This window comes from Geotrypetes seraphini, chromosome 1, assembly GCF_902459505.1.
Source record: "Geotrypetes seraphini chromosome 1, aGeoSer1.1, whole genome shotgun sequence".
In the NCBI taxonomy this organism is placed as follows: Eukaryota; Metazoa; Chordata; class Amphibia; order Gymnophiona; family Dermophiidae; genus Geotrypetes; species Geotrypetes seraphini.
In genome coordinates this window covers 474,385,160-474,409,032 of record NC_047084.1, presented here as the reverse complement: position 1 = coordinate 474,409,032, position 23,873 = coordinate 474,385,160, and the positions used below count along the sequence as shown (strand labels likewise).

General features: G+C 48.4%; 1 protein-coding gene across 3 annotated transcripts in view; it reads left to right on the top strand.

Annotated features, from left to right (window-relative positions):
* Positions 1 to 23,873, top strand: part of LOC117350531 (tight junction protein ZO-2-like) — a 93,751-nt gene that overhangs the window by 51,924 nt on the left and 17,954 nt on the right. For all 3 annotated transcript variants that reach the window (XM_033924836.1, XM_033924853.1, XM_033924844.1), the window contains exons 5-6: positions 3,500 to 4,244; positions 16,924 to 17,027. In XM_033924836.1, coding sequence (XP_033780727.1) covers positions 3,500 to 4,244; positions 16,924 to 17,027 — 849 coding nt within the window. The remainder of the gene's footprint in view (positions 1 to 3,499; positions 4,245 to 16,923; positions 17,028 to 23,873) is intronic.

Here is a 23,873-nt window from a genome sequence, read left to right as displayed (position 1 = left end):
TCCCTTCCTCCTGGATCCTTCCCCCCGTCCCCATTGGGGGTCGTCTCCATCATTTCTATACCCAGTGGGAAAGTCTTACCACCGACAGCTGGGTGCTTTCTATCATCCGGGAAGGGTACTCCCTGCACTTCAGTCACGTACCCCCGAACCTTCCTCCAAGAGTTTCTTTCATGCCCGGTCTCAGCTGCCTCCTTCTACAGGAAGCTCTGGCCCTTCTTCGCCTTTGGGCGATCGAGGAGGTTCTCTGGACCAGTGGAATACCGGATTTTATTCCCGGTACTTTCTGGTATCCAAGAAGACGAGGGATCTGCGTCCGATCCTTGACCTCCGTGCTTTGAACAAATTTCTAGTCAAGGAACGGTTCAGGATGCTCACCCTTCCTACCTTGTATCCCCTCTTGGACAAGGGGGACTGGCTGTGCTCATTGGACCTCAAGGAGGCATACACGCACATTCCGATACACCCGGCCTCTCGTCGGTATCTGAGATTCCGGGTGGGGGATCTCCATCTCCAATATCGTGTCCTTCCCTTTGGCCTGGCGGTCTCCCCAAGGGTGTTCACGAAGTGTCTAGTCGTAGTAGCTGCGGCCCTCCGTCTCCGCGTCCTGCAGGTGTTTCCCTACCTTGACGACTGGTTGATCAAAGCGTCCTTGCGCCATGAAGTTCTGTGAGCGACGAATCAGACCATATTGCTCCTGCAGTGTCTCTGCTTCGAGGTGAACTTCCCCAAGTCCCACCTCTGTCCATCCCAGTCTCTGGAATTCATTGGAGCAGTCCTGGACACAGTCCGTCTCCGCTCCTTCCTGCCTCGGCCTCGTCTAGAGGCCCTTGTTTGGTTGTGCCAGAGGGTGGCCCATCTGACTTCGGCCCCGGCTTGGCTCATGATGGTCCTCCTTGGTCATATGGCCTCTACAGTTCACGTGACTCTTTTTGCCAGACTTCACCTACATATTCCACAGTGGACTCTTGCGTCCCAATGGAACAGGATCGAGACCCTGTCTCTCGACTCATTGTCGTGACTCCTTTGTTGAAGAAGTCTCTCTTGGTGGATGCTCTCTTCCAATATTTCCAGAGGTTTTCTGTTTCATGCCCCCCTTCCGCAGAAGGTCCTCACGACTGACTCGTCAGCCTATGCTTGGGGGGGCTCATCTGGATGGTCTTCGAACTCAGGGTCTTTGGTCCAGTGCCGACCGCCTTTGTCACATCAATCTGCTGGAGCTTTGAGCAATTTTCCTCGCCCTGAAGGTTTTTTGTCACCTGCTTCGCGATCGAATGATGATATCCACATGGACAACCAGGTCGCCATGTACTCTGTCAACAAACAAGGGAGCACGGGGTCCCTGCCCCTGTGCCAGGAGGTGATGCGGCTCTGGGATTGGGCCATTCGCCGCAACATATTCCATCGAGCGGTCTACATTCAGGGCCAGCACAATTGTCTGGCGGACTGGTTGAGTCGTTTTTTGCAGCCTCACGAGTGGTCTATCCATTCCTTGACCCTGCGTCAGGTGTTTGCTCGTTGGGGGACTCCGGACGTCGATCTGTTTACATCCCCCCTCAATCACAAGTTATCCCACTTCTGCTCCAGAGTTTATTCCCCTCTCCGGCTCGAGGCGGATGCTTTTCTGCTAGACTGGACGAACCTGTTTCTGTATGCGTTCCCTCCATTCCCTCTGATTCTGAAGACTCTCGTCCAGCTCAAGTCCACGCGTGCCACCATGATTCTGATAGCTCCTCGGTGGCCCCGACAGCCGTGGTTCTCCCTTTTCTTGCAGCTCAGCTCCAGGGAGCCTCTTCTTCTGCCTGTTTTTCCTTCTCTGCTTACGCAGAGTCGAGGTTCTTTACTTCATCCCAGCCTTCAGTCTCTGCACTTGATGGCTTGGTTCCTCAAGACTTAATGCCCTCGTTCCAGTTCTCACAGCCTGTGCTGGATGTCCTGGAGGCTTCTCGGAAGGAGTCCACTCGCCAATGTTACCATCAGAAGTGGACCCGCTTTTCTTTGTGGCGTGCTTCTCGACAGCAGGAGCCGCTGACCGCCTCCTTATCTGCTGTCCTGGATTATTTGTTACACTTGTCTGGCGCTGGATTCAAGTCCTCTTCAGTTTGAGTCCACCTTAGTGCTATTGCTGCTTTTCATCAACCGATTGACGGGAAGCCTATCTCTGTTCATCCTGTGGTTTCCCGCTTCATGAAAGGCCTTTTCCACGTTCACCTGCCCCTTAAACCTCCTCCAGTGGTTTAGGATCTTAATGTGGTCCTTACTAGCTTGATAAAACCCCCGTTCGAGCTGCTAGCACAGGCTCACTTGAAGTTTCTTACTTGGAAGGTTGTGTTTCTTATTGCTCTCACTTCTGCCCGTCGGTTCAGTGAGCTTCAAGCCTTGGTTGCGGACCCACCTTTCACTGTCTTCCATCATGATAAGGTGGTTCTCCGTACCCATCCTAAGTTCTTGCCTAAGGTTGTTTCTGAGTTTCACATCAACCAATCCATTGTTCTTTCTGTATTTTTCCGAAGCCCCATTCTCACCCTGGAGAAGTGGCTCTGCATTCTCTTGACTAAGTGCGTGCTGGCCTTCTACTTGAAGCACACCGCGCCTCATCGTTTGCTCCCCAGCTGTTCCTTTTTTTCGATCCTAATTACTTGGGTCGCTCTGTTTCTAAGCGGACCATTTCTAACTGGTTGGCCGCTTGTATCTCTTTCTTTTATGCTCAGGCTGGTCTCTCCCACAAGGTCAGAGCGATGGTGGCGTCTGTTGCCTTCCTCCGCTCTACTCCACTTGAGGAAATCTGTAAGGCTGCCACTTGGTTCTCGGTTCATACGTTTACCTCACACTATTGTCTGGATACTTTCTCCAGGCGTGATGGCCATTTTGGCCAGTCCGTTTTGCAAAATCTGTTCTCCTAAATTGCCAACTCTCCCTCCATCCCATTCTGGTTAGCTTGGAGGTCTCCCACATGTAGAGAATATGCTGCCTGCTTGTCCTGGGATAAAGCACAGTTACTTAGCGTAACAGGTGTTATCCAGGGACAGCAGGCAGATATTCTCACAACCCACCCACCTCCCCGTGGTTGGCTTCTTTGCTAGCTATCTGAACTGAGGCCACGCTGAGGAGAAGCATGCCCTAGGTCGAGTGGGCCAATCGCAAGCTTGAAGGCCTTCAAGCAAGTTTGCTTGCGAAAACATCTACTAGGGAGCTCCGTCGGTGATGTCACCCACATGTAGAGAATATCTGCCTGCTGTCCCTGGATAACACCTGTTACGGTAGGTAACTGTGCTTTTTTTTCCTCTCATGCCTAACAGCTAAAATGGCTACAGAACACACAACTTGAAATGTATTCCACTGAATACAGTATAAAAGTTGAAAAATATTTTTTGTTTCTATTGTTTTCCCTGACTTACTGTTATCACTAATACTTATCTAGGACAGAAATTAAATGCATTTTCTAGTGCAAAATCTGTTAGTGGTCAACAGTTTTTAGAAATTATCTTTTTTTTTTTTCCAGGTTGTGAAAAGAGCACGGAAAGTGCCACTCATGGCTCTCAGGAAACCAGATCCAGACAACAGAACCATTGAGATGCTGGATGATGATCTGGAGTATGATTACAGAGGCTCTTACAGTGATTATGGTGATAACTGGCCCAGTGGAGGCCGCAGTCGGGATCCTAGCCCTGATAGGGGCTACAGGAGAGATCAGGATAGGGGCCGTCAGTATGACAGAGATCGTAGCAGAGACCAGAATTTTGGTCGTGATGGAAGCCGTGGAAGAGCCATTGACAGAGACATGGAATATGAGCACAGGAGGGACCACAGCCAGGGCAGGAGCATAGACAGGGACAGGAGTGTGGAGCACGAGTACAGGAGGGACCACAGCCGGGGCAGGAGCATAGACAGGGACAGGAGTGTGGAGCACGAGTACAGGAGAGACCACAGCCGGGGCAGGAGCATAGACAGGGACAGGAGTGTGGACCATGAGTACAGGAGGGACCACAGCCGGGGCAGGAGCATAGATGAGGACATGATGCTGGAACGTGGTTATAGTGGTGACTATAGCCCAGACAGAGGTTATGGTCGAAGACCTCCCACTGACCACAGGTATGAGAAGGAAGTGCAGAGGAGCCGCAGTCGAGACAGACTTCAGTCCAGTAGCCCTTCACCTGAACCTTCACGTCACCGGAACATACTCCCAGCTCAACAGGACCCTGACAAGCCTATCGGTGTACTTTTAACAAAACAGAAGCCAAATGAAGGTAAATGTAAGACGATGGTGACCAGATAAATTATTTTATAAATATTTTGATGTGATGTACAAATTATTTTAAATTTGTTAAAAGCTAAGCTGCGTGCAGTTCCAGCTTTGCTGCCAGATTGTGATCCATAGTATATATCAACTCAAAATCTATAACTGTAAAGGGAAATCATATTGGTCAGAAGCAGTGGCCAGTTAAAATAGACAAAGTTCAATCACAGAACTTTCACTTCTCGATTGGCAGATGGTATAAGATGTCAGATGCATGAGAGGCACTGAAAGCACTTCCGGTTACAGGAAATATGGCAAATTTGGACCTGAAACCTGGCCACTAGATATTTGTCATTGAGCAGTTGCTAAGAGACTCACCCCCCAGGAACTATGATCCTTGCCTCAGCAGTATTCCCATCCCTAGTTGACCTGGAGAACCAAAGCCTGGCCCAGAATTTACCACCTTTTTGAAGAAATTCACCCAAGGCGGTGTACAAAAACAATCTGTACATAGGCAATAGACAATTAAACAGCAGAAAATTATTCAAACAGTACATATTATGGCATTATTTGGCCTTATACCTGATTATATTATTGATCACTTTAAATTTACTGACAGAAAATGTTTTATCCCAGGACAAGCAGGCAGCATATTCTTAACGCATGGGTGACGTCACCGACGGAGCCCCGGTACGGACACTTTTAACTAGAAAGTTCTAGATGGCCGCACCGCGCATGCGCGAGTGCCTTCCCGCCCGACGGAGGAGAGCGTGGTCCCCAGTTTCTTCGTTTCCGCGGAGCAAAGAAGACGCATGTGCTTTCAACGGCTGTTGAAATCTCTGTTTTTGCCTTCCCGCTCGCGCTATTTTCTTCCTTTTTCCTTCGGATTTCGTTTTTCATTCTAACTTGCAAACAAACCCAAAAAAACCCTTTGTTTTTTCCTTTATTTTTCGGGCCGGCCCCGGCGGGGCCTGTTGCCACCATACAGGCCTCCGGTTTTGATTTTGCGGAGGCCGTGTTCCCCTTCATGCCCCCTCAGCCGGGCTTTAAGAAGTGCCAGCGGTGTGCACGCCCGATATCTCTCACTGACCCGCACAATTGGTGCCTACAGTGCCTGGGTCCAGAGCATCGGGCTGACACCTGCACCCGCTGTGCTACTCTTAAAAAACGTACTTTGAAAAATAGACAGATCCAACAGAATATCCTTTTCGGTACCGGATCTGCCATGGAATCGGCCGCGCCGTCAACGGCGCCGCAAAAGTTGGCATCAACTACTTCGACGCCTGATCCTTCCTCGGGGTCGCTGGCACCAGGTAAGCCGGCTAAGAAGCCTTCCACTTCCCTTGAGCGCCCTCCTGCCACACCGGCGACGCCGGTCCTCCCGGCATCATGCGGACCCCGCAAACGCTCCGCCCCGATTTCGGTGAGTGCCTCATCATCGGCATCCTCATCGCCGGGGCATGGAGCGGCACCTATGGTACCGACAAAGAAAAAAGCGGTACCGGTGCCCCCTCTGGACGACCGCATTGCGGCCATACTCCAAAGCCAATTGCAAGAGCAACTGCAACAGCAACTCCAGCACTTCTTGCCCGCAATTTTGGCCCCACTCCTTCCGGTACCAGACAGGCCCGAGCCTCGCACCATACCGCCGGTGTCGACACCATCGGTACCGTTGAACACCTCCATGCCGGTACTCGCGGCTGAACCACTTAATCCTCCAGTACAAACACGTTCTGATGCCGACCCTCCCCGACATCGAGACCGACACCAGTCCCCCCGAGACCAGGACCGGCATCGATCTTCCTCCCCCGGTACCGTCTCGATGCGCTCTGGCAAATCTCTCTCTAAGACTCGCCACACTGAGCCGTCCGCACCACCGTCCCGTCCTGCGCACACCGACGTCAGGGACCCGGACTTATGGGAAGAATCCCCACCCGGTACCGATGATGAGGCTTCCTCAACGGACGAGGAACCATCAATGGTCGATACCAGTTCCAAACCTGAACAGTCCTCATTCACAAAATTTCTCAGGGAAATGTCGGCGGCTCTGTCGATCCCTTTGGAATCCGACTCTAAGAAGTCCCAGGCTTTCCTGGAAGCCCTGGACTTCGAACAACCTCCCAAAGAATTTTTAAAGTTACCCGTCCATGACATCTTACGGGAAACTTTTTACAAAAACTGGGAAAATCCTCTCACGGTACCGGGTGCCCCTCGAAAACTGGATAGTTTATACAGGGTCATTCCTATCCCGGGGTTTGACAAACCTCAACTACCCCATGAATCCCTTCTAGTGGAGTCCACCTTGAAGAAAACCCAGGGCTCCAGTGTTTATGCCTCCACCCCTCCTGGCAGAGAGGACAGAACAATGGATAAATTTGGCAAGCGCCTTTATCAGAATTCCATGCTTGCCAACAGGGCTAATAATTACACCTTCCACTTCTCCTTCTATATGAAGCATTTGGTGCAACAACTCTCCTCCTTACAAAAGTACATCCCTGAGCGTAAGATCCCGGTTTTCCAACAACAAATCTCCAGTTTGCTCCAACTCCGGAAATTTATGGTGCGATCCATTTATGACTCTTTTGAGCTGACCTCTCGAGCATCTGCCATGGCTGTTGCCATGAGGCGCTTGGCCTGGCTGAGAGTTTCTGACCTCGACATTAATCACCAAGACCGCCTGGCTAACGCACCTTGTCTTGGTGATGAACTATTCAGGGAGTCCCTGGACTCAACTACCCAGAAACTATCAGCACACGAGACCAGGTGGGATACCCTAATCAAACCTAAAAAGAAGACTCCACCTGCTCGCCCCTACAAGCAGCAGTCTTCCTACCAACGCAGGTTCTCGGCCAGACCTCTCAACCCGCCTCAGGAACAACAGCCTCGCCGGCCTCGTCAGCAGCACCAAACTCAGGCACGTTTACAGTCTCGCCAACCTGCCAAGCCTCTCCCACAGTCAAAACCATCTCAGCCCTTTTGACTCTTTTCTCCAGGGCATAGCCAGTCTCCCGCCATCATTGCCTCTTCCTCAGCCGATAGGAGGCCGCCTTCAACTCTTCCTCAACCGTTGGGAGGTCATTACATCAGACCTGTGGGTCCTCAACATCATTCGCCACGGCTACTCTCTCAACTTCCAGACTCTTCCACCAGACAATCCTCCCATAGAGTCTGTTTCTCACTCCTCTCAATCCCCCCTCCTCCTGAGGGAGGTCCAATCCCTTCTTCTTCTCAATGCCATCGAAGAGGTACCCCTAGACCAAAGGGGTCAGGGATTCTACTCCCGCTACTTCCTGGTTCCCAAGAAGACAGGAGACCTCCGTCCCATCCTCGATCTTCGGAACCTCAACAAGTGTCTGGTCAAGGAAAAATTCAGGATGCTCTCCCTTGCCACGCTTTACCCTCTTCTCTCTCATCACGACTGGCTATGTTCCCTAGACCTCAAAGAGGCCTACACTCACATTCCAATCCATCTGACTTCACATCGCTACCTCCGATTTCAGGTACAGCACCACCACTATCAGTACAAAGTGCTACCCTTTGGCCTCGCATCATCGCCCAGGGTGTTCACCAAGTGCCTTATTGTGGTGGCGGCCTTCCTCAGGTCTCACAACCTCCAGGTGTTCCCATACTTGGACGATTGGTTGGTGAAAGCTCCTACTTCTCCGCATGCGCTACGAGCCACTCAACACACCATCTCTTTCCTCCATCTCCTGGGGTTCGAGATCAACTACCCCAAGTCACATCTCCTCCCCACACAGCGACTTCAGTTCATTGGTGCCGTCCTCGACACCACTCTAATGAGGGCGTTTCTCCCCTCAGACCGCCAACGAACCCTGCTCCATCTCTGCCGTCAGGTGCTCCTTTGTCGCTCTATTCCGGCTCAGCAAATGATGGTCCTCCTGGGCCACATGGCCTCGACAGTCCATGTGCTTCCTCTGGCACGACTCCACCTCAGGACACCTCAATGGACTCTAGCCAACCAATGGTCACAGACCACGGATCCTCTTTCTCATCCCATCTCTGTGACATCGTCTCTTCAGCAATCTCTTCAATGGTGGTTGAACTCCTCAAATCTTTCCAGGGGTCTACTCTTTCATCTACCCCCTCACTCCATGATCATAACCACAGATGCCTCCCCCTATGCATGGGGAGCTCACAAGGGAGATCTTCGCACCCAGAGACTCTGGACCCCTCAGGAGCGTCAACATCACATCAATTTCCTGGAACTCAGGGCCATGTTCTATGCTCTCAAGGCCTTCCAGCACCTTCTCTATCCTCAGGTTCTTCTCCTGTGCACAGACAACCAAGTCGCCATGTACTACATAAACAAGCAAGGGGGCACCGGATCTCCCCTCCTCTGTCAGGAGGCCATCCGCATCTGGACCTGGGCCACGGCCCGCAGTCTCTTCCTCAAGGCCGTCTATATCCAGGGCGAACAGAACTCCCTGGCCGACAACCTCAGCCGCATCCTTCAACCTCACGAGTGGACCTTGGATCCTCCCACACTCCACTCCATCTTTGCTCTCTGGGGCACTCCTCAGGTGGACCTCTTTGCAGCTCCTCACAACCATCAGCTGCCCCAGTTCTGCTCCAAACTCTACTCTCCTCATCGTCTGACCCCGGATGCATTCCTGCTCGACTGGACGGATCGGTTCCTCATCGTCTGACCCCGGATGCATTCCTGCTCGACTGGACGGATCGGTTCCTCTATGCCTTTCCTCCACTGCCTCTAATGTTGCGGACGCTATTCAAACTCCGCAGGGACAGAGCCACCATGATTCTCATCGCTCCTCGGTGGCCTCGCCAACACTGGTTCTCCCTCCTGCTCCAGCTCAGCTCCAGGGAGCCCATTCCTCTTCCTGTGTTTCCTACTCTACTTACGCAGCAGCATCAGTCTCTACTACATCCCAATCTGTCATCGCTCCACCTGACAGCTTGGTTTCTCTCGGGCTGACCTCTCCAGAGAATCTGTCTCAGCCTGTCTGTCGCATTTTGGATGCCTCCAGGAAACCGGCCACCCTTCAATGTTACCATCAGAAGTGGACCAGGTTCTCCTCTTGGTGTCTCCTGCATCACCACGACCCCACCTCATTGGCGGTGGAAACTGTACTGGACTATTTGCTCTCTCTGTCCGACGCTGGCCTCTAGTCTACCTCAATCAGAGTCCACCTCAGTGCCATCACTGCGTTTCATGAGCCTATCCTCGGAAAACCTCTCACGGCTCATCCACTGGTTTCCCGGTTCATGAGAGGCCTCTTCAATGTCAAACCACCTCTGAAGCCTCCTCCTGTCGTCTGGGACCTGAATGTGGTTTTATCAGCCCTCATGAAACCTCCGTTTGAGCCTCTTGCCACTACTTCACTCAAATTTCTGACGTGGAAGGTGCTTTTCCTCATTGCCATCACCTCTGCCAGGAGGGTTAGTGAGCTGCATGCACTGGTTGCCGACCCACCTTTTACTATTTTTCACCATGACAAGGTGGTTCTGCGTACCCACCCTAAATTCCTTCCCAAGGTGGTCTCGGACTTCCACCTCAACCAGTCCATTGTATTGCCTGTCTTTTTCCCTAAACCCCATGCTCATCCTGGGGAACAGGCGTTACACACGCTAGACTGTAAGCGGGCCCTTGCATACTACCTGGACCGTACCAGGGCTCACTGCTCTTCACCTCAACTCTTTTTGTCCTTTGACCCCAACCATCTGGGGCACCCTGTTTCTAAACGGACGCTTTCTAACTGGCTTGCTGCCTGCATTGCGTTCTGTTATGCTCGGGCCGGTCTCTCACTGGAAGGTGCTGTCACGGCCCACAGGGTCAGAGCTATGGCTGCTTCTGTGGCTTTCCTCCGTTCCACGCCCATCGAGGAAATCTGCAAGGCTGCCACTTGGTCCTCAGTTCACACGTTCACTACTCACTATTGTCTGGATGCCTTCTCCAGACGGGATGGACACTTCGGCCAATCTGTGTTACAAAATTTATTTTCCTAATGGCCAACCATCCCTCCTCCCTCTCTGTTAGCTTGGAGGTCACCCATGCGCTAAGAATATGCTGCCTGCTTGTCCTGGGATAAAGCACAGTTACTTACCGTAACAGGTGTTATCCAGGGACAGCAGGCAGATATTCTTACGACCCACCCACCTCCCCGGGTTGGCTTCTTAGCTGGCTTATCTTAACTGGGGACCACGCTCTCCTCCGTCGGGCGGGAAGGCACTCGCGCATGCGCGGTGCGGCCATCTAGAACTTTCTAGTTAAAAGTGTCCGTACCGGGGCTCCGTCGGTGACGTCACCCATGCGTTAAGAATATCTGCCTGCTGTCCCTGGATAACACCTGTTACGGTAAGTAACTGTGCTTTTCCTCTGCATTTTAGATTATTTACATTTCCTAATGTAAAAGGTTGCATATACAAAATATTTTTCCATAGAATTTTATCTTTTCAAGTCAGATCATGGGATAAACCATTTTTTGTCTTGATAACAAACTCTTAACGCCTATCTTTCCCTTAGAAAAATGCTAAAGACCTACTTATTTGAAATATTCTGCTGAATGTGATTATAATACACTGTGCTTGTACAATCTCTTGATTGTTGTTAACCGCGTTGAACTGAGAGGTTATTGTGGTAGATAAGTGAATTTGTTATGTTATGTCATAGTATTCTTCTTACAATGTCTATGATGTACAATAAAACATCTTTTAAAAAAAAAACCAGCATAGGATGTAAGAAGTGGAAAATGTAGATAAGATAAAGTAACAGGAGTTAGAAAATACGGGGAATAACTTAAAGTTGTTCTTTAAGTCAGAAAGGTGCATGAATATGATCTCAGCAGGGGTAGGAATGGTTAAGCAAGTCCGGCTACAGTAGAAATAATAATTTTATTTTTTATATACCGCCTAACTAGGAATGGTTCTAGGCGGTTCACAACAAATGAAAATTGATCATACAGCGAAGATTACAATTTAAAATGGAAATATATCAGATAATAAAACATAAGAAATGCATAAAATTTTAAAAAGACGACAGAATACAATTAGGATACAAATTTATCAAATAATTGGGTCTTCAATAATTTTCTAAAATCAAGATAGGAGGAAGCTTCTAGCATAATTTTTCCAAACCAACCATTCAATTTAGCAGCCTGAAAAGAGAGAGTTCTCTCAAGAAATCTTTTATAACAACATAATTTAACAGAAGGAAACGTAAACAAACACACTCTATGTGTGAACTTATTTGAGTGGTTCAAAGAAAAATGAGAAACAAGGTAGCCAGGTGACAAGCCAAAGATTGATTTATAACAAATACAAGCAAACTTAAACAAAACTCTGGCCTCAATCGGCAACCAATGAAGTGTGTATGTGACTAGCAAATAGTTGCTTCTTCCATTAAAAGCTCAGAAGAGCCAAGCATCGCATATGGATGGACGAGGAATTTACAAACAAGAAATAAATAAATAGGTTTGATAGCAAACACTTGAAATTGCAACTGTGCATCAAACAATTCATAATAGTAGACTGGTTTTTTTTCAGTGGAAGCATGTTCACTTGTATTGGAGAAGAGGAGACTTAGAGGAGACATGATAGAAACCTTCAAGATCCTGAAGGGCATAGAGAAAGTGGATAAGGACAGATTCTTCGAACTGCGAGGAACCACGAGCACCAGGGTCACTCAGAGAAATTGAAAGGGGACAGGTTTAGAACCAATGCTAGGAAGTTCTTTTTTATCCAGAGGGTGGTGGACGCATGGAATGCTCTTCCAAAGGTTGTAGTAGGCAAGAGCCCAGTAAAGGGGTTTAAGGAAGGTTTGGATAGGTACCTAAAGGATAAAGGGATTGAAGGGTACAGATAGCAGCAGAGGTAGGTTATAGAAGTAGAGGTAGATTATAAAGGTCAAGAATTCACTTCACAGGTCAAGGACCTGGTGGGCCGCCGCGGGAGCGGGCTGCTGGGCGAGATGGACCTCCGGTCTGACCCAGTGGAGGCAACTTCTTATGTTCTTATTTCTTTTAAGAGTAGTCATTACTATTTACCATTATTGTAACTTCACATTTAAAAAAAATATATATATATATCTTTTTGAACAAATGAATGCAGCAATGAGATTTCCCTACTCAAATCTGTCAAGGAAACAAAACCAGCACATTGCTTTTGGTAACTTATCTTTTTATTGAAAAACCAGTCTCTAGCGGGGGCTCAGTTTATTTGCCACTATTTCTGAAACATCTCTATTATCTGTACACATCTCTCATACTGCGCATATTAGGTTTGATTTATTTATGTAGATCTCCATCTGCCTAAGATGCTCGTGCTACGTTTGCACTGTGAAAAGAGCCAGAGTCAGATTGCAATGAATATTGTCCCAGCGTGAGGAGCCTGTCCTAAGCCCTTCCCCTGCACATCCCTCAATCTCTCACCTTCCAACCACCATCACCACCTGTGTGGCTCCAGGCTCTAGCTGCTATGCTGCAAGATCTAGCCTCGACTCATGTAAATAAATTTCAGCAGCAGGAGAGATCCTCCAAGTCAGGAACTCATGAGCTGGTAGCTGTTCCTACATGGCTGCTTATAAACTCTTGTGCCATTGAGAGGACAGACTCTGAACAAAAGCATTGCTATACTAGGACAGACTAAAGGTCCATCAAACCCAGTACCCTGTTAATAACGGTGTCCAATCCAGATCACAAGCAGCTGGCAAGGTCCTGCCAAAATTCAAATTGGCAGACTGCCCTGTTCCCAGCGAGCCCACTATTTACAAAGTCACACTGTAGACTTCGGCGCTTACCCTGAAGAAAGCCACATCATGATAGCTGAAATGTCATTTTTTACCCAACAGATGCAGCGAGACCCGGAAACCTGCAACAAGCACCTTACTTGGCTCTTGCTCCTTAAAAAAATAAATAAATAAATGAAGGAGGAAGAACAGATTACAGCACAGTCTTTCTATGTGGCCCACGGCAATACTCCTGAACTGCCCCTTTTCACAGCCCAGCATGTCCTCCTCCCGTGCCGGTCCGACGTTGTCATCATGTCAGAAAATTTGCCGGCTTCGGCAGCAATTCAGCAGTGTTGTCTGAGGCTCTCCCTCCTGCCTTCCGTCTGCTGTGGTCCACCTAGACGGAAACAGAAGTTACGCATCATTGGAGACAGATGCGGCAAGCGAAAAGTAGGAGGGGGAGCCACATACACCACTGCCGAATCGCTGAGGCCGGCAGACTCCTTGGCTTGACAGCAACATCGGATTAGCGCAGGAGGGAAAGACACTGGGCTGTGAGGAGAGGGGGACTGGCGCTGGAGGGAAAGGCAAGCTGGGCTGTGAGGAGAGAGGGACCGGCACTGGAGGGAAAGGCATGCTGGGCTATGAAAAGAGTGAGATGAAGGGAGAGAGGTTGGACCTGGGGTAGTATGGAGAAAGAGGGAAAAAGATACTTGAAGGGAGAACCGTTGGGAAAAGAAAGGGAGAAATGGTGGACCTGGGAGGAGAGAGGGAGGCAGGCAAGCAGACAGGGAGAGATGGGATGGGGGCGGGCAGTTGGGAAGAGAAAGGGAGAGAAGTTGGATCTGGAGATGGAAAATTGATAGGTAGCTGAAAATTTAAAAAGAAGGATGAGAAAGAGGGTGAGATTTGAGTGGACAGAGACAAAAAAGGAAAAAAAATTGAAAGGGAAAAATCAATACGTTGGCGACAGGGACTGGAGCACGAGAGAAGAGTAGAAAAAAATGGACAGCAGACACTGGAAAGAGAATTAGAAGATAGACAAAATCAGAGAAACTGGGACTAAAAGCAAAATGACCAAACAAAAGGTAGAAAAAATAATTTTATTTTTTATTTTGTGATTACATTATGTCAGATTTGAAATGTGTATACTGTCTGAGCTGGTGTTAAACAGCAAGTGTGAACTAGGACCTAAAAGAAAGGAAAAGTCTTATTTATTTTGTAGCCGGCGTGGAGTTGGAGATGTTGTATCCCTATACTTCTACTAAGACTAACCCCCTCCTTTGCCTGGCTTATCATTCAGTATTCGGCCTAGTTCATTATCATGGTCTTGCAACTTATTCTTGATTCGGTTGTGCTTGTGCATTCACCTTAGCTTGATTTATTTGATCCAGCTGAGCCTGAAGGCGGAACTTGCAGATTCAGCCGAGTTAAACCCTTGTGGAGCCTGTAAGGTTCCTCAGTCTAGGCTCAGTTCACCTTCTCAAATTCAGTTGGCTCTAGTCATAGTGGTTGAAGCAGTTAGCTAAGAACCCAAGCAGAGAACCAGAGGTTGGCAGCTTGAATTCCACTGTAACTGTTTGTATTTGACAACTGACTAGAGCAGTTGTGTATGGTGCTTAGTTGGTACAGCACAGTACAATATGGCTGCCTGGTGCACCTATTGTGTATTTTATACAGCTAGCATTTGGAAGTTTTATTACCCACACAGTTGGAAATCATCATGGTGGGGTACAAAGGCAAATAGCAAAGCTGAACAACCAACAAACCAATACGACACAAAAAACAAACAAATCCTAAAATAAAACCTGAATATAAAAAGTAAGGATGAATATAGCACACAATAACATTCCATAAGACAATGATTAGCAAAACACAATAGGAAAAAGAGGGAAGGAGAAAATAGTGGCCAAAGGCCATATTAGCCAAGTCTTCTCTACTAAATCAAGCCTAGTCAGGGTAGACTCTGTGAAGGAGCCAAGTCTTAAGCAGAATGGAGGGTTATAGGGAGGGCATGCTAGAGAGTTGGAGCTAGACAACTGAAGTCCATAAGAGTCTAAGTAAGCCTGGTGAATAAGAAAACAACTAAGTGCGGAGTATTGGAGGAATGTAAAGTCTGAACTGATTGATATGTATAAGGAAAGATGAGGTAAAAGGGCTGGCCAGTGTAATAGTTCTTGTGAACCACCAGTGCAAGATAGTTTCACCCCATGCCTTAAAGTGGCATGAAGTAAAAAGGATCTTAATTCACATTAGTGAAGCCTCGCTACTTAACACTATGAGCATGTATTGACCTGAGCACATTGAAAAAGGCATGTCAACAACTCTTTGCTCTCTTATCACTATTGGAGGTCTTGCCAGCATTGCTAGTTTTCCACTGAACTGGCCTCTGTCTAATATAGAGGGCAGACACAGTCATAACAGTATTAATAGGTTATGATAAATGGAGGATAATCAGAATTCCCAACACAGATTGTATTTCAGCAGTCCATGTAGAAAGAACATGATTGCTCAGGGTTACATTTTAGCATGGAGTGGGAGGAGGAGGAGAAGAGCTACCATTACATGTCTTCCCCATTTATATTATATTTTTTAATACATTTTTTACACTAATAATATAACACAAAGAATAGAAAGACAATTATATATGTATAACTTTTTTAAGACAGGTTCTCAACTTTGTTTACCTATTCAACCTGTCAAGTTTTCAGAATACTCAACAATGAATATGCATGAGTTTGCCTGCACTGTATGCAGATCTCTGTCATGCATATTCATTGTGAATGTCTTGAAAACTTGACTACCCAAAGAATGGATTGAAAGACCTAGTTTGAAATAGTCAGAAAATAAAGTTGTGGCAGCAGATTAACTGTTCCCCTTAATAGAATGTGAGCTCTTACAAGCAGGGACTGTCTTAAGAACATAAGCAGTGCCTCTGCCGGGTCAGACCATAGGTCCATCACGCCCAGCAGTCCGCTCCCGCGGCGGCCCAAACGGGTCATGACCTGTCTAAATCACCAGAAGGGGCCCCCATGCCACCTTGGTTTCCTGATGAGTCCTATCTTCCCATCGAAGTCCTAGCCCTCCGGTCTTGCACATGCACGACCTGGTTGGGTTTCTATACTTTCTCAGTATCCCACTATACTTTCTCAGTATCCCACGATCCCTTTATCCCCCAGGAATCTGTCCAGTCTCTGTTTGAATCCCTGTACCGTACTCTGCCCGATCACTTCCTCCGGTAGTGCATTCCAAGTGTCCACGACCCTTTGGGTGAAGAAAAACTTCCTTGCATTTGTTTTGAACCTATCTCCCTTCAGTTTCTCCGAATGCCCCTCGTACCTATTGTCCCCTTCAGCCTGAAGAATCTGTCCCTATCCACCCTCTCTATGCCCCTCATGATCTTGAAGGTCTCTATCATATCACCCCTGAGCCTCCTTTTTTCCAGAGAGAAGAGCCCCAGCCTGTCTTCTTTGTGATCTGTACAGCACTGCGTATGTCTGGCAGTGCTATAGAAATAATTAGTAGTAGTAACTGAGGACCGTGGTTGCCCACCCCTGGAAAGTCATTTTATAACATATACAACATAATAATAAAGGTCAATGCAGTTAACAAAAGATTATGCTATGAAGAAATACAAGGAATGATATAAAGTACTGAGGGATCTAATTGGTCAGAAATTTAGAGAAAAGAGAGGTTTTCAGCAATTTTCTAAAATGTTCATAAGACATAGATCTAAATAGTAATAATCGGAAATCTTTATCATAGTAAGCCACTTGATAGGAAAGACAAAGCCCATGATATTTCTTACTTTATTCATGAAAATGTGAATAAAGCATGAGATTTTCTATTATTCTCATGCATCACTATGACAAATCTGTTGGCAAGATATAATGGGGGTCAACTCCAAAGGCAACTTTTATTTTATTGCAGCCTTTCCTGATGTCTGACATTTTATATATATTATTTTCATGTTTGATTTTGGCAGAATATGGTCTGCGGCTTGGCAGTCAAATCTACATAAAAGGAATGACCAGTACGGGCTTGGCATCTAAAGATGGCGGTTTACATGAAGGTGATATCATTCTCAAGGTGAGCTTTAACTTTGTTGGCTGGTGACTTATGATATTTTAGAATGAATTATGGCACATGTTTTACTGTGATTTTTCCCTCAGTTTTTTGTAGCTACTGATCTTCTGTGCTTATTCCATGCTTTTTGAATATTCATTTAGATCTCACTTTAGTGATAGCCGGTAATGGATGGAATGGGCCTCACTACTTTGTGAAGTAACAGAACGCTGTAAAAATACTCTGTACTTATAGCAAACCTATCTACTTTGCATCCCATAATACCATCTTCCAGAGCTCAAACAGTAATAGCCCAACTCATAACAGATCCTAAAAAATACCAGTTGGGAAGTGTAGATTATAGCAGTCCGGTTTGTGTTGGTTTTCAGTTACCTACATAGAAATGATACGACTAGTGCAGTGGTCTCAAACTCAAACCTTTTGCAGGGCCACATTGTGGATTTGTAAGTACTTGGAGGGCCTCAGAAAAAATAGTTAATGTCTTATTTAAAAAATGACAATTTTGCATGAGGAAAAAATTTTTTGAGTTTTTATAAATCTTTCCTTTTGGCTAAGTCTTAATAATAAGTTTGTCATTTATAGCTAAAGAGACATGATCAAGAAACTGTTTTATTTTACTTTTGTGATTATGATAAACATACCGAGGGCCTCAAAACAGTACCTGGCGGGCCGCGAGTTTGAGACCACGGTTCTAGACCAATGGTCTCAAACTCAAGCCCTTTGCAGGACCACATTTTGGATTTGTAAGTACTTGGAGGGCCTCAGAAAAAATAGTTAACGTCATATAAAAGAAATGACAATTTTGTATGAGGTAAAAAACTCTTTATCCCAGGACAAGCAGGCAGCATATTCTCAACATGTGGGTGACGTCATCCACGGAGCCCCGCAGCAGACAGCCTCGCAAGCAGACTTGATTGTAGAACTTCAAAAGGTTTGCGAATGCTGCACCACGCATGCGTGAGTACCCTCCCGCCCGAGTTAGGGCGTGCGTCTCCTCAGCATTTCCTCAGTTCTTAGTTTTCTGCAGAGCCAAGAAGCCCTGTTTCTACAGCTCTGCCTTCTTGCACCACAGCTTGCTTGCTTTCTTTTCTTTCCTTTCCAAGTCGCTGTGCAGTGCATCTCTACTTAAAAAAACAAAACAAAAAATTTTCACTTTTTTCCGCTGGTTTTCGCCCAGCAGCCCATGGGCTTTTGCCCTGCCACCGACCCTCTTTTGGCTGCAGATTACTTTTTTGTTTATGTCCCGGCCTCTTACCGGGATTAAAAAGTGTAGCCAGTGTGGCCGGGCCATTTCTTTAACCGACCCGCATCGTTGGTGCATACAGTGCTTAGGACCCGAACATTGTCCTGAGTCCTACCCTCGCTCCTCCTCACCTCCTGAGGAGTGTTCAGCCTCAAAATCAACATATTTTTCAAGATTTATCTTTGATATGACTAAGGCTCTTCAGCTTGATCTTCAATCTGAGTCTAAGTATATTCCTAACTATTTGGCCGAAATGGAGTTGCCTCATCCGCCAAAGGAAACTTTGAGACTTCCCATGAATCTTATGTTGTAATGTAACCTGATTTATCTTCCAATGTTATTATGTCTACACACTCATTCTGTTATTAAGTCTATACCCTCAATCTGTATTCTTCAATGTCATGTACCCTCCTGGAAATGTCCAGCTCTCTTCTTATGTAATCCGCTTTGAACCGCAAGGTACAAGCGGAATAAAAATCACTAATGTAATGTAATGTAAACAAACTTTTCTCATGAATCTCGAGACTCCTTATTCAATTCTGGCTATTTCCTCTAAGATGGAATCTCATTATTGTATGCAAGGGGTTTGAGAAGCCACAATTGTCTCACCAATCCTTGGTGGAGGAATCATCTCTTAAAAAATCTAATCCCACCAAGGTCTATGCTGCAGTACCTCCAGGCAGGGAGGGACACACCATGGATAAATGTGGATGCCGTCTTTATCAAAATTCCATGATGGCAAATAGAATATTGAATTACAACTTCATTGTTACTTCTTACTTAAAGTACTGCATTAAAACCATGCCCTACTTTTTTCCTGACTTGGCTGTTAACCGCCTGCCTGCGTTTCAACAACTTCAGCAGACTCTTTCACAAATACGTCTTTTCATGCTCCAAGCTACTTATGATGCCTTTGAGATGTCATCTAGGGTGAGATGTCCTCTAGATGTCCTTTGTTGTGGCAATACGCCGTCTAGCTTGGCTACGCATTGTGGACATGGATCCCAACTTACAAGACCGTCTGGCTAATTTACCTTGCCAAGGTAATGAGCTTTTTGACAATTCCATCGAGGCTGCTACCAAGCGTCTGTCTGAACATGAGCGGTCATTTGCCTCTTTGGTTCGGCCTAAGGCTAAAACTCCAGCTGCTAAGCCTTATAAGCCACCTCCACGTTACCCTCAAAAGTCTACTCTGGCTTTTTCCAGGCCTCCGCCTAGAAGACAACAGCGTCAACAAAAACCTTAGACTCCTGCTGCAGCTAAGCTGGCACAGTCTGAGGTTTTGGGCGGCATGCGGGAAAACGCCGGCGTAGATTCTGGAGATAGCGATGAGCAGGTAGCTTGTCTGGATCAAGATTCCTAGACACAATGGTGCAGACACAAAAATTGGCCTTTACTATCGACCCGCAGGACAGACGGAGGAGACAGACTCAGAAATGATAGAGGAAATTAAAACAAGAATGTAAGACAGGTAATGTAATAATCATGGGAGACTTCAATTTCCCGGGGATAGACTGGAACCTGGGAACCTCGAACTGCAGCAAGGAGGCCAAGTTCCTGAAAGCGCTAGGGGACTGCTTTCTGGAACAAATGGTGGGAGAGCCGATGAGAGGAAACGCCACATTGGACTTGGTCCTAAATGGCATTACGAGACCGACAAAAGAAGTAGAAGTCACGGTCCTGCTGGGGACGAGCGATCACAACATGATCAACTTTAAACTTGACATCGGGAAAGGGAAACGTACCAAAACCTTAACCACGACCATAAACTTTAAAAAGGGAAGATACATTATCCCAGGACAAGCAGGCAGGTATTCTCACTAGTGGGTGATGTCATCAGACAGAGCCCCGGTACGGACGTCTCACAAGCACGTGTTGCTTGTAGAAACTTAAAGTTTCTAGATGCCCGCACCGCGCATGCGCCGGTGCCTTCCCGCCCGGAGGTCCGGGCGTGTCTCCTCAGTTCTTTTCTTTCCGCGGAGCTGAGAAGTTCAACTTCATCATGCGCTAGCTGAATTCAGTTAAATTTGCCTTCCTTGTCCGCGTTTTCGCTTTCTTTTAATTACAGTTAACAGTACTTTTCTTTTTCAGTAAAAAAAAAGAAGATTATTTCCTCCAGCGGGTCGAACGGGCCGGCCACGTGGCTCAGGCCCACTGGCTTCGACCTCGCGGCGGAGATTTTCCGGCCTATGTCCCGGCCAATCACCGGGTTTAAAAAGCGCAGCAAGTGCCAACGCGCGATTTCACTCACGGACCCTCACCGGCGCTGTTTGCAGTGTTTGGGCCCTGACCACATTCCGAAATCGTGCAGGCCTTGCTCTACCCTTACGGCACGCTCATTCAAGCGGCGTTGCCTATTGTGGGAATCGATGTTCAAGATGGACGCAGCTAAGGATCCCTCAGCCTCCACTTCATCTGATACCTCCCCGGTTCGGGCGAAACCGGTATCGACCCCTCCTGCATCGAGTGTGGTTAAACCGGCATCGTTCATCTCCTCGGTTCAGGTACCTCTTCCTTCCACAGTGCCACCAGTGGTCATCAAAGTGCCGACAGCTACTAAGCAGAAGCACTCGACCTCGAAGGAGCGCGATGACCGTGCAGGAGGACCCCCTTTCGGTGCGGATCCCTCCTTATCGGCTTCGCTACGGTCCATGCTGGAAGCTCAATTCGTTGAGCTCATGCAGACCATCGGACCCGGACTCATCGCTGCCATACAGGGTGACCTCCCGGTACCGGTCCAAAGGGGCGGTCCGCCCCCTCCCCCTCCTCCACGCCGTTCGACCTCGAAAACCGACGAGGACGAACGGGGGAGGGCGGAGATGCCCATGCGGCAAGCCTCGCTTACCGATATGCCGCCATTAGAGCCCATTACGCCTCCGCGCCAACATGGGACCAGACCTCCGATCGATACTCAAAGCCCTGGGCATAGTCAGGAAGAGTTCTTCCGTACTCCTTACCAGACTTGGGTAGCATCGCAAGAATCCGCATCGCAACCCCAGTTGCGATCCACCGCTTCCAGCCCTATCCACCACTTGGGGGCCTCGGGAGACCATGCGATGCACAGACGATCCCGATCCCCGTCCCGCCACCGAGACGGGCACCGATAAAGACACTCATCCTGGCACTCTTCACGCCATTCGGAGGTGTCACCGCAGAAAAAACTGCAACGTATGGGATACTCCTCATCAGAGGTGTCCCCTCCGGAGGGACCGGAGTACGAGGAGACACCCGTACCCGATTCTCCTTGCCACTCCCCGATGTCCATGGACCCGGAGGCCTCCTCCTCCTCCAGCCCGTCCCACAGACCGACGCTGGCGGATCAATTGTCTTTCTCATCATTCCTCCGACAAATGGCGGATGATCTGGATGTGACCCTTGACACGGGCTCCCGATACTCCAAAGAGTATCTGGACACCATGCATTTACCTAACCCTCCAACGGAGTCGCTTCGGCTCCCCCTGCATAAATTGCTGGATCAGACCTTCATGCAGTGTTTCGAAACACCGTACTCCATACCGGCGATTCCCAGCAAACTCGATGCTCGATACCGCATCGTGCGCCATAAAGGGTTTGAGGGCCCTCAACTCTCCCACCAATCCCTACTGGTCGAGTCCTCTCTTAAACGCTCTCATCCCTCCCAGGTCTACGCCTCTGTACCGCCGGGCCGAGAGGGGAGAACGATGGACAAATTTGGTAGAAAATTCTATCAAAACTCCATGATGGCGTCACGGGTGCTGAACTACAATTTCTTTTTCTCTTCCTATCTGGAGTTCTTCTTGCCGGTGCTCCGCAAGTTCACTCCGTTCATAGACACCCAAGCTCGATTCGAGTTCGAGGAAGTGGTAGCCTCCCTCTCCCAATTACGCCTCCAGCTGATGCAATCCTCCTTCGATGCATTCGAACTCTCGGCACGTGCTGCCGCAAGCGCGGTAGCCATGCGTCGCCTGGCATGGCTCCGTACAATCGATATGGATCCCAACCTCCAGGACAGACTCGCCAACGTACCATGTGCGGGAGCTGACCTGTTCGATGAGTCTATCGAAACTGTTACCAAGAAGCTGTCGGATCATGAAAAATCTTTCCAATCCATCCTGCGGCCCAAACCCAAACCTCAACAGTCTCGACCTTCCAGGCCACCCCTGATTTACCAGCGGCGTTACATGCCCAGACAAACGCCTGCTGCGAGACAACCTGCGAAGAGACAACCTCCCCAGAAGTCTCAGCAAAAACCTCAGCCACCGGCTGCACCTAAGGCTCCCCAGCCCTTTTGACTCCCCTCCCGGGAGCATAACCGACACCGTTCTGCACTCAGCCTCTCCCATAGGGGGCCGCCTCCATCTTTTTTACCATCGATGGGAGGCCATAACCACGGACCTATGGGTCCTTACCATCATAAGAGAAGGATACTCTCTTCAATTCCATCGGGTCCCCCCGGACCATCCTCCAAGAGAGTATCCTTCAAGCTCGACGCAGACCGCCCTTCTTCTTCAGGAAGTCCAAACCTTACTTCAGCTTCGGGCTGTCGAGCCGGTCCCGTCAGACCAATTGAACCGAGGGTTTTACTCCCGGTACTTCCTCGTCCCGAAGAAAACGGGCGACCTGCGACCCATTTTAGACCTTCGGGCCCTCAACAAGTTTCTGGTCAAAGAGAAGTTTCGCATGTTAACTTTGGCTTCTCTATACCCCCTCCTCGAGCAGAACGACTGGTTATGCTCCCTGGATCTCAAGGAGGCCTACACTCACATCCCCATTCACCCGGCCTCCCGAAAGTTCCTCAGATTTCGGGTGGGAAATCTGCACCTACAGTATCGAGTGCTACCATTCGGCCTATCTTCGTCCCCCAGAGTCTTCACAAAGTGCCTGGTGGTAGTGGCCGCGGCACTCCGGGACAGGGGTCTACAGGTGTTCCCATACCTCGACGACTGGCTCATCAAGGCCCCGTCAGCCCCAGAGGTCACTTCGGCGGCCTTGGCTACAACCTACTTCCTCCAGAATTTGGGCTTCGAGATCAACTTTTCCAAGTCTCATCTACAACCCACCCAGTCCCTCCCCTTCATCGGAGCGGTCCTGGACACCACCCGACTCCGAGCATTCCTGCCTCTGCAACGCATGGAGTCTCTTCTTCATCTCTGCCAGTCGGTGTCTACTCGCCAAACCCTACCGGCGAGACAACTGATGGTGCTCCTGGGCCATATGGCCTCCACAGTACATGTGACACCCTTTGCCAGACTCCATCTCAGGATCCCCCAGTGGACCCTGGCATCACAGTGGAATCAGACGTCCGATCCACTATCCAAACACATCTTAGTCACACCTGCTCTTCGGCAGTCTCTACTTTGGTGGATGACCTCTTCGAATCTATCCAGAGGTTTGCTGATGCACTCTCTCCCCCATCAGAAAGTTCTCACAACCGATTCGTCGAATTATGCATGGGGGGCCCACCTGGATGGTCTCCGCACCCAAGGATTCTGGACCAGTGCGGAAAGACTACACCAAATCAATCTACTGGAACTCAGAGCCATCTTCAATGCGCTCCAAGCTTTCCAACACCTACTTCACGACATGGTGATCCTCATTCGCACAGACAATCAGGCCGCCATGTATTA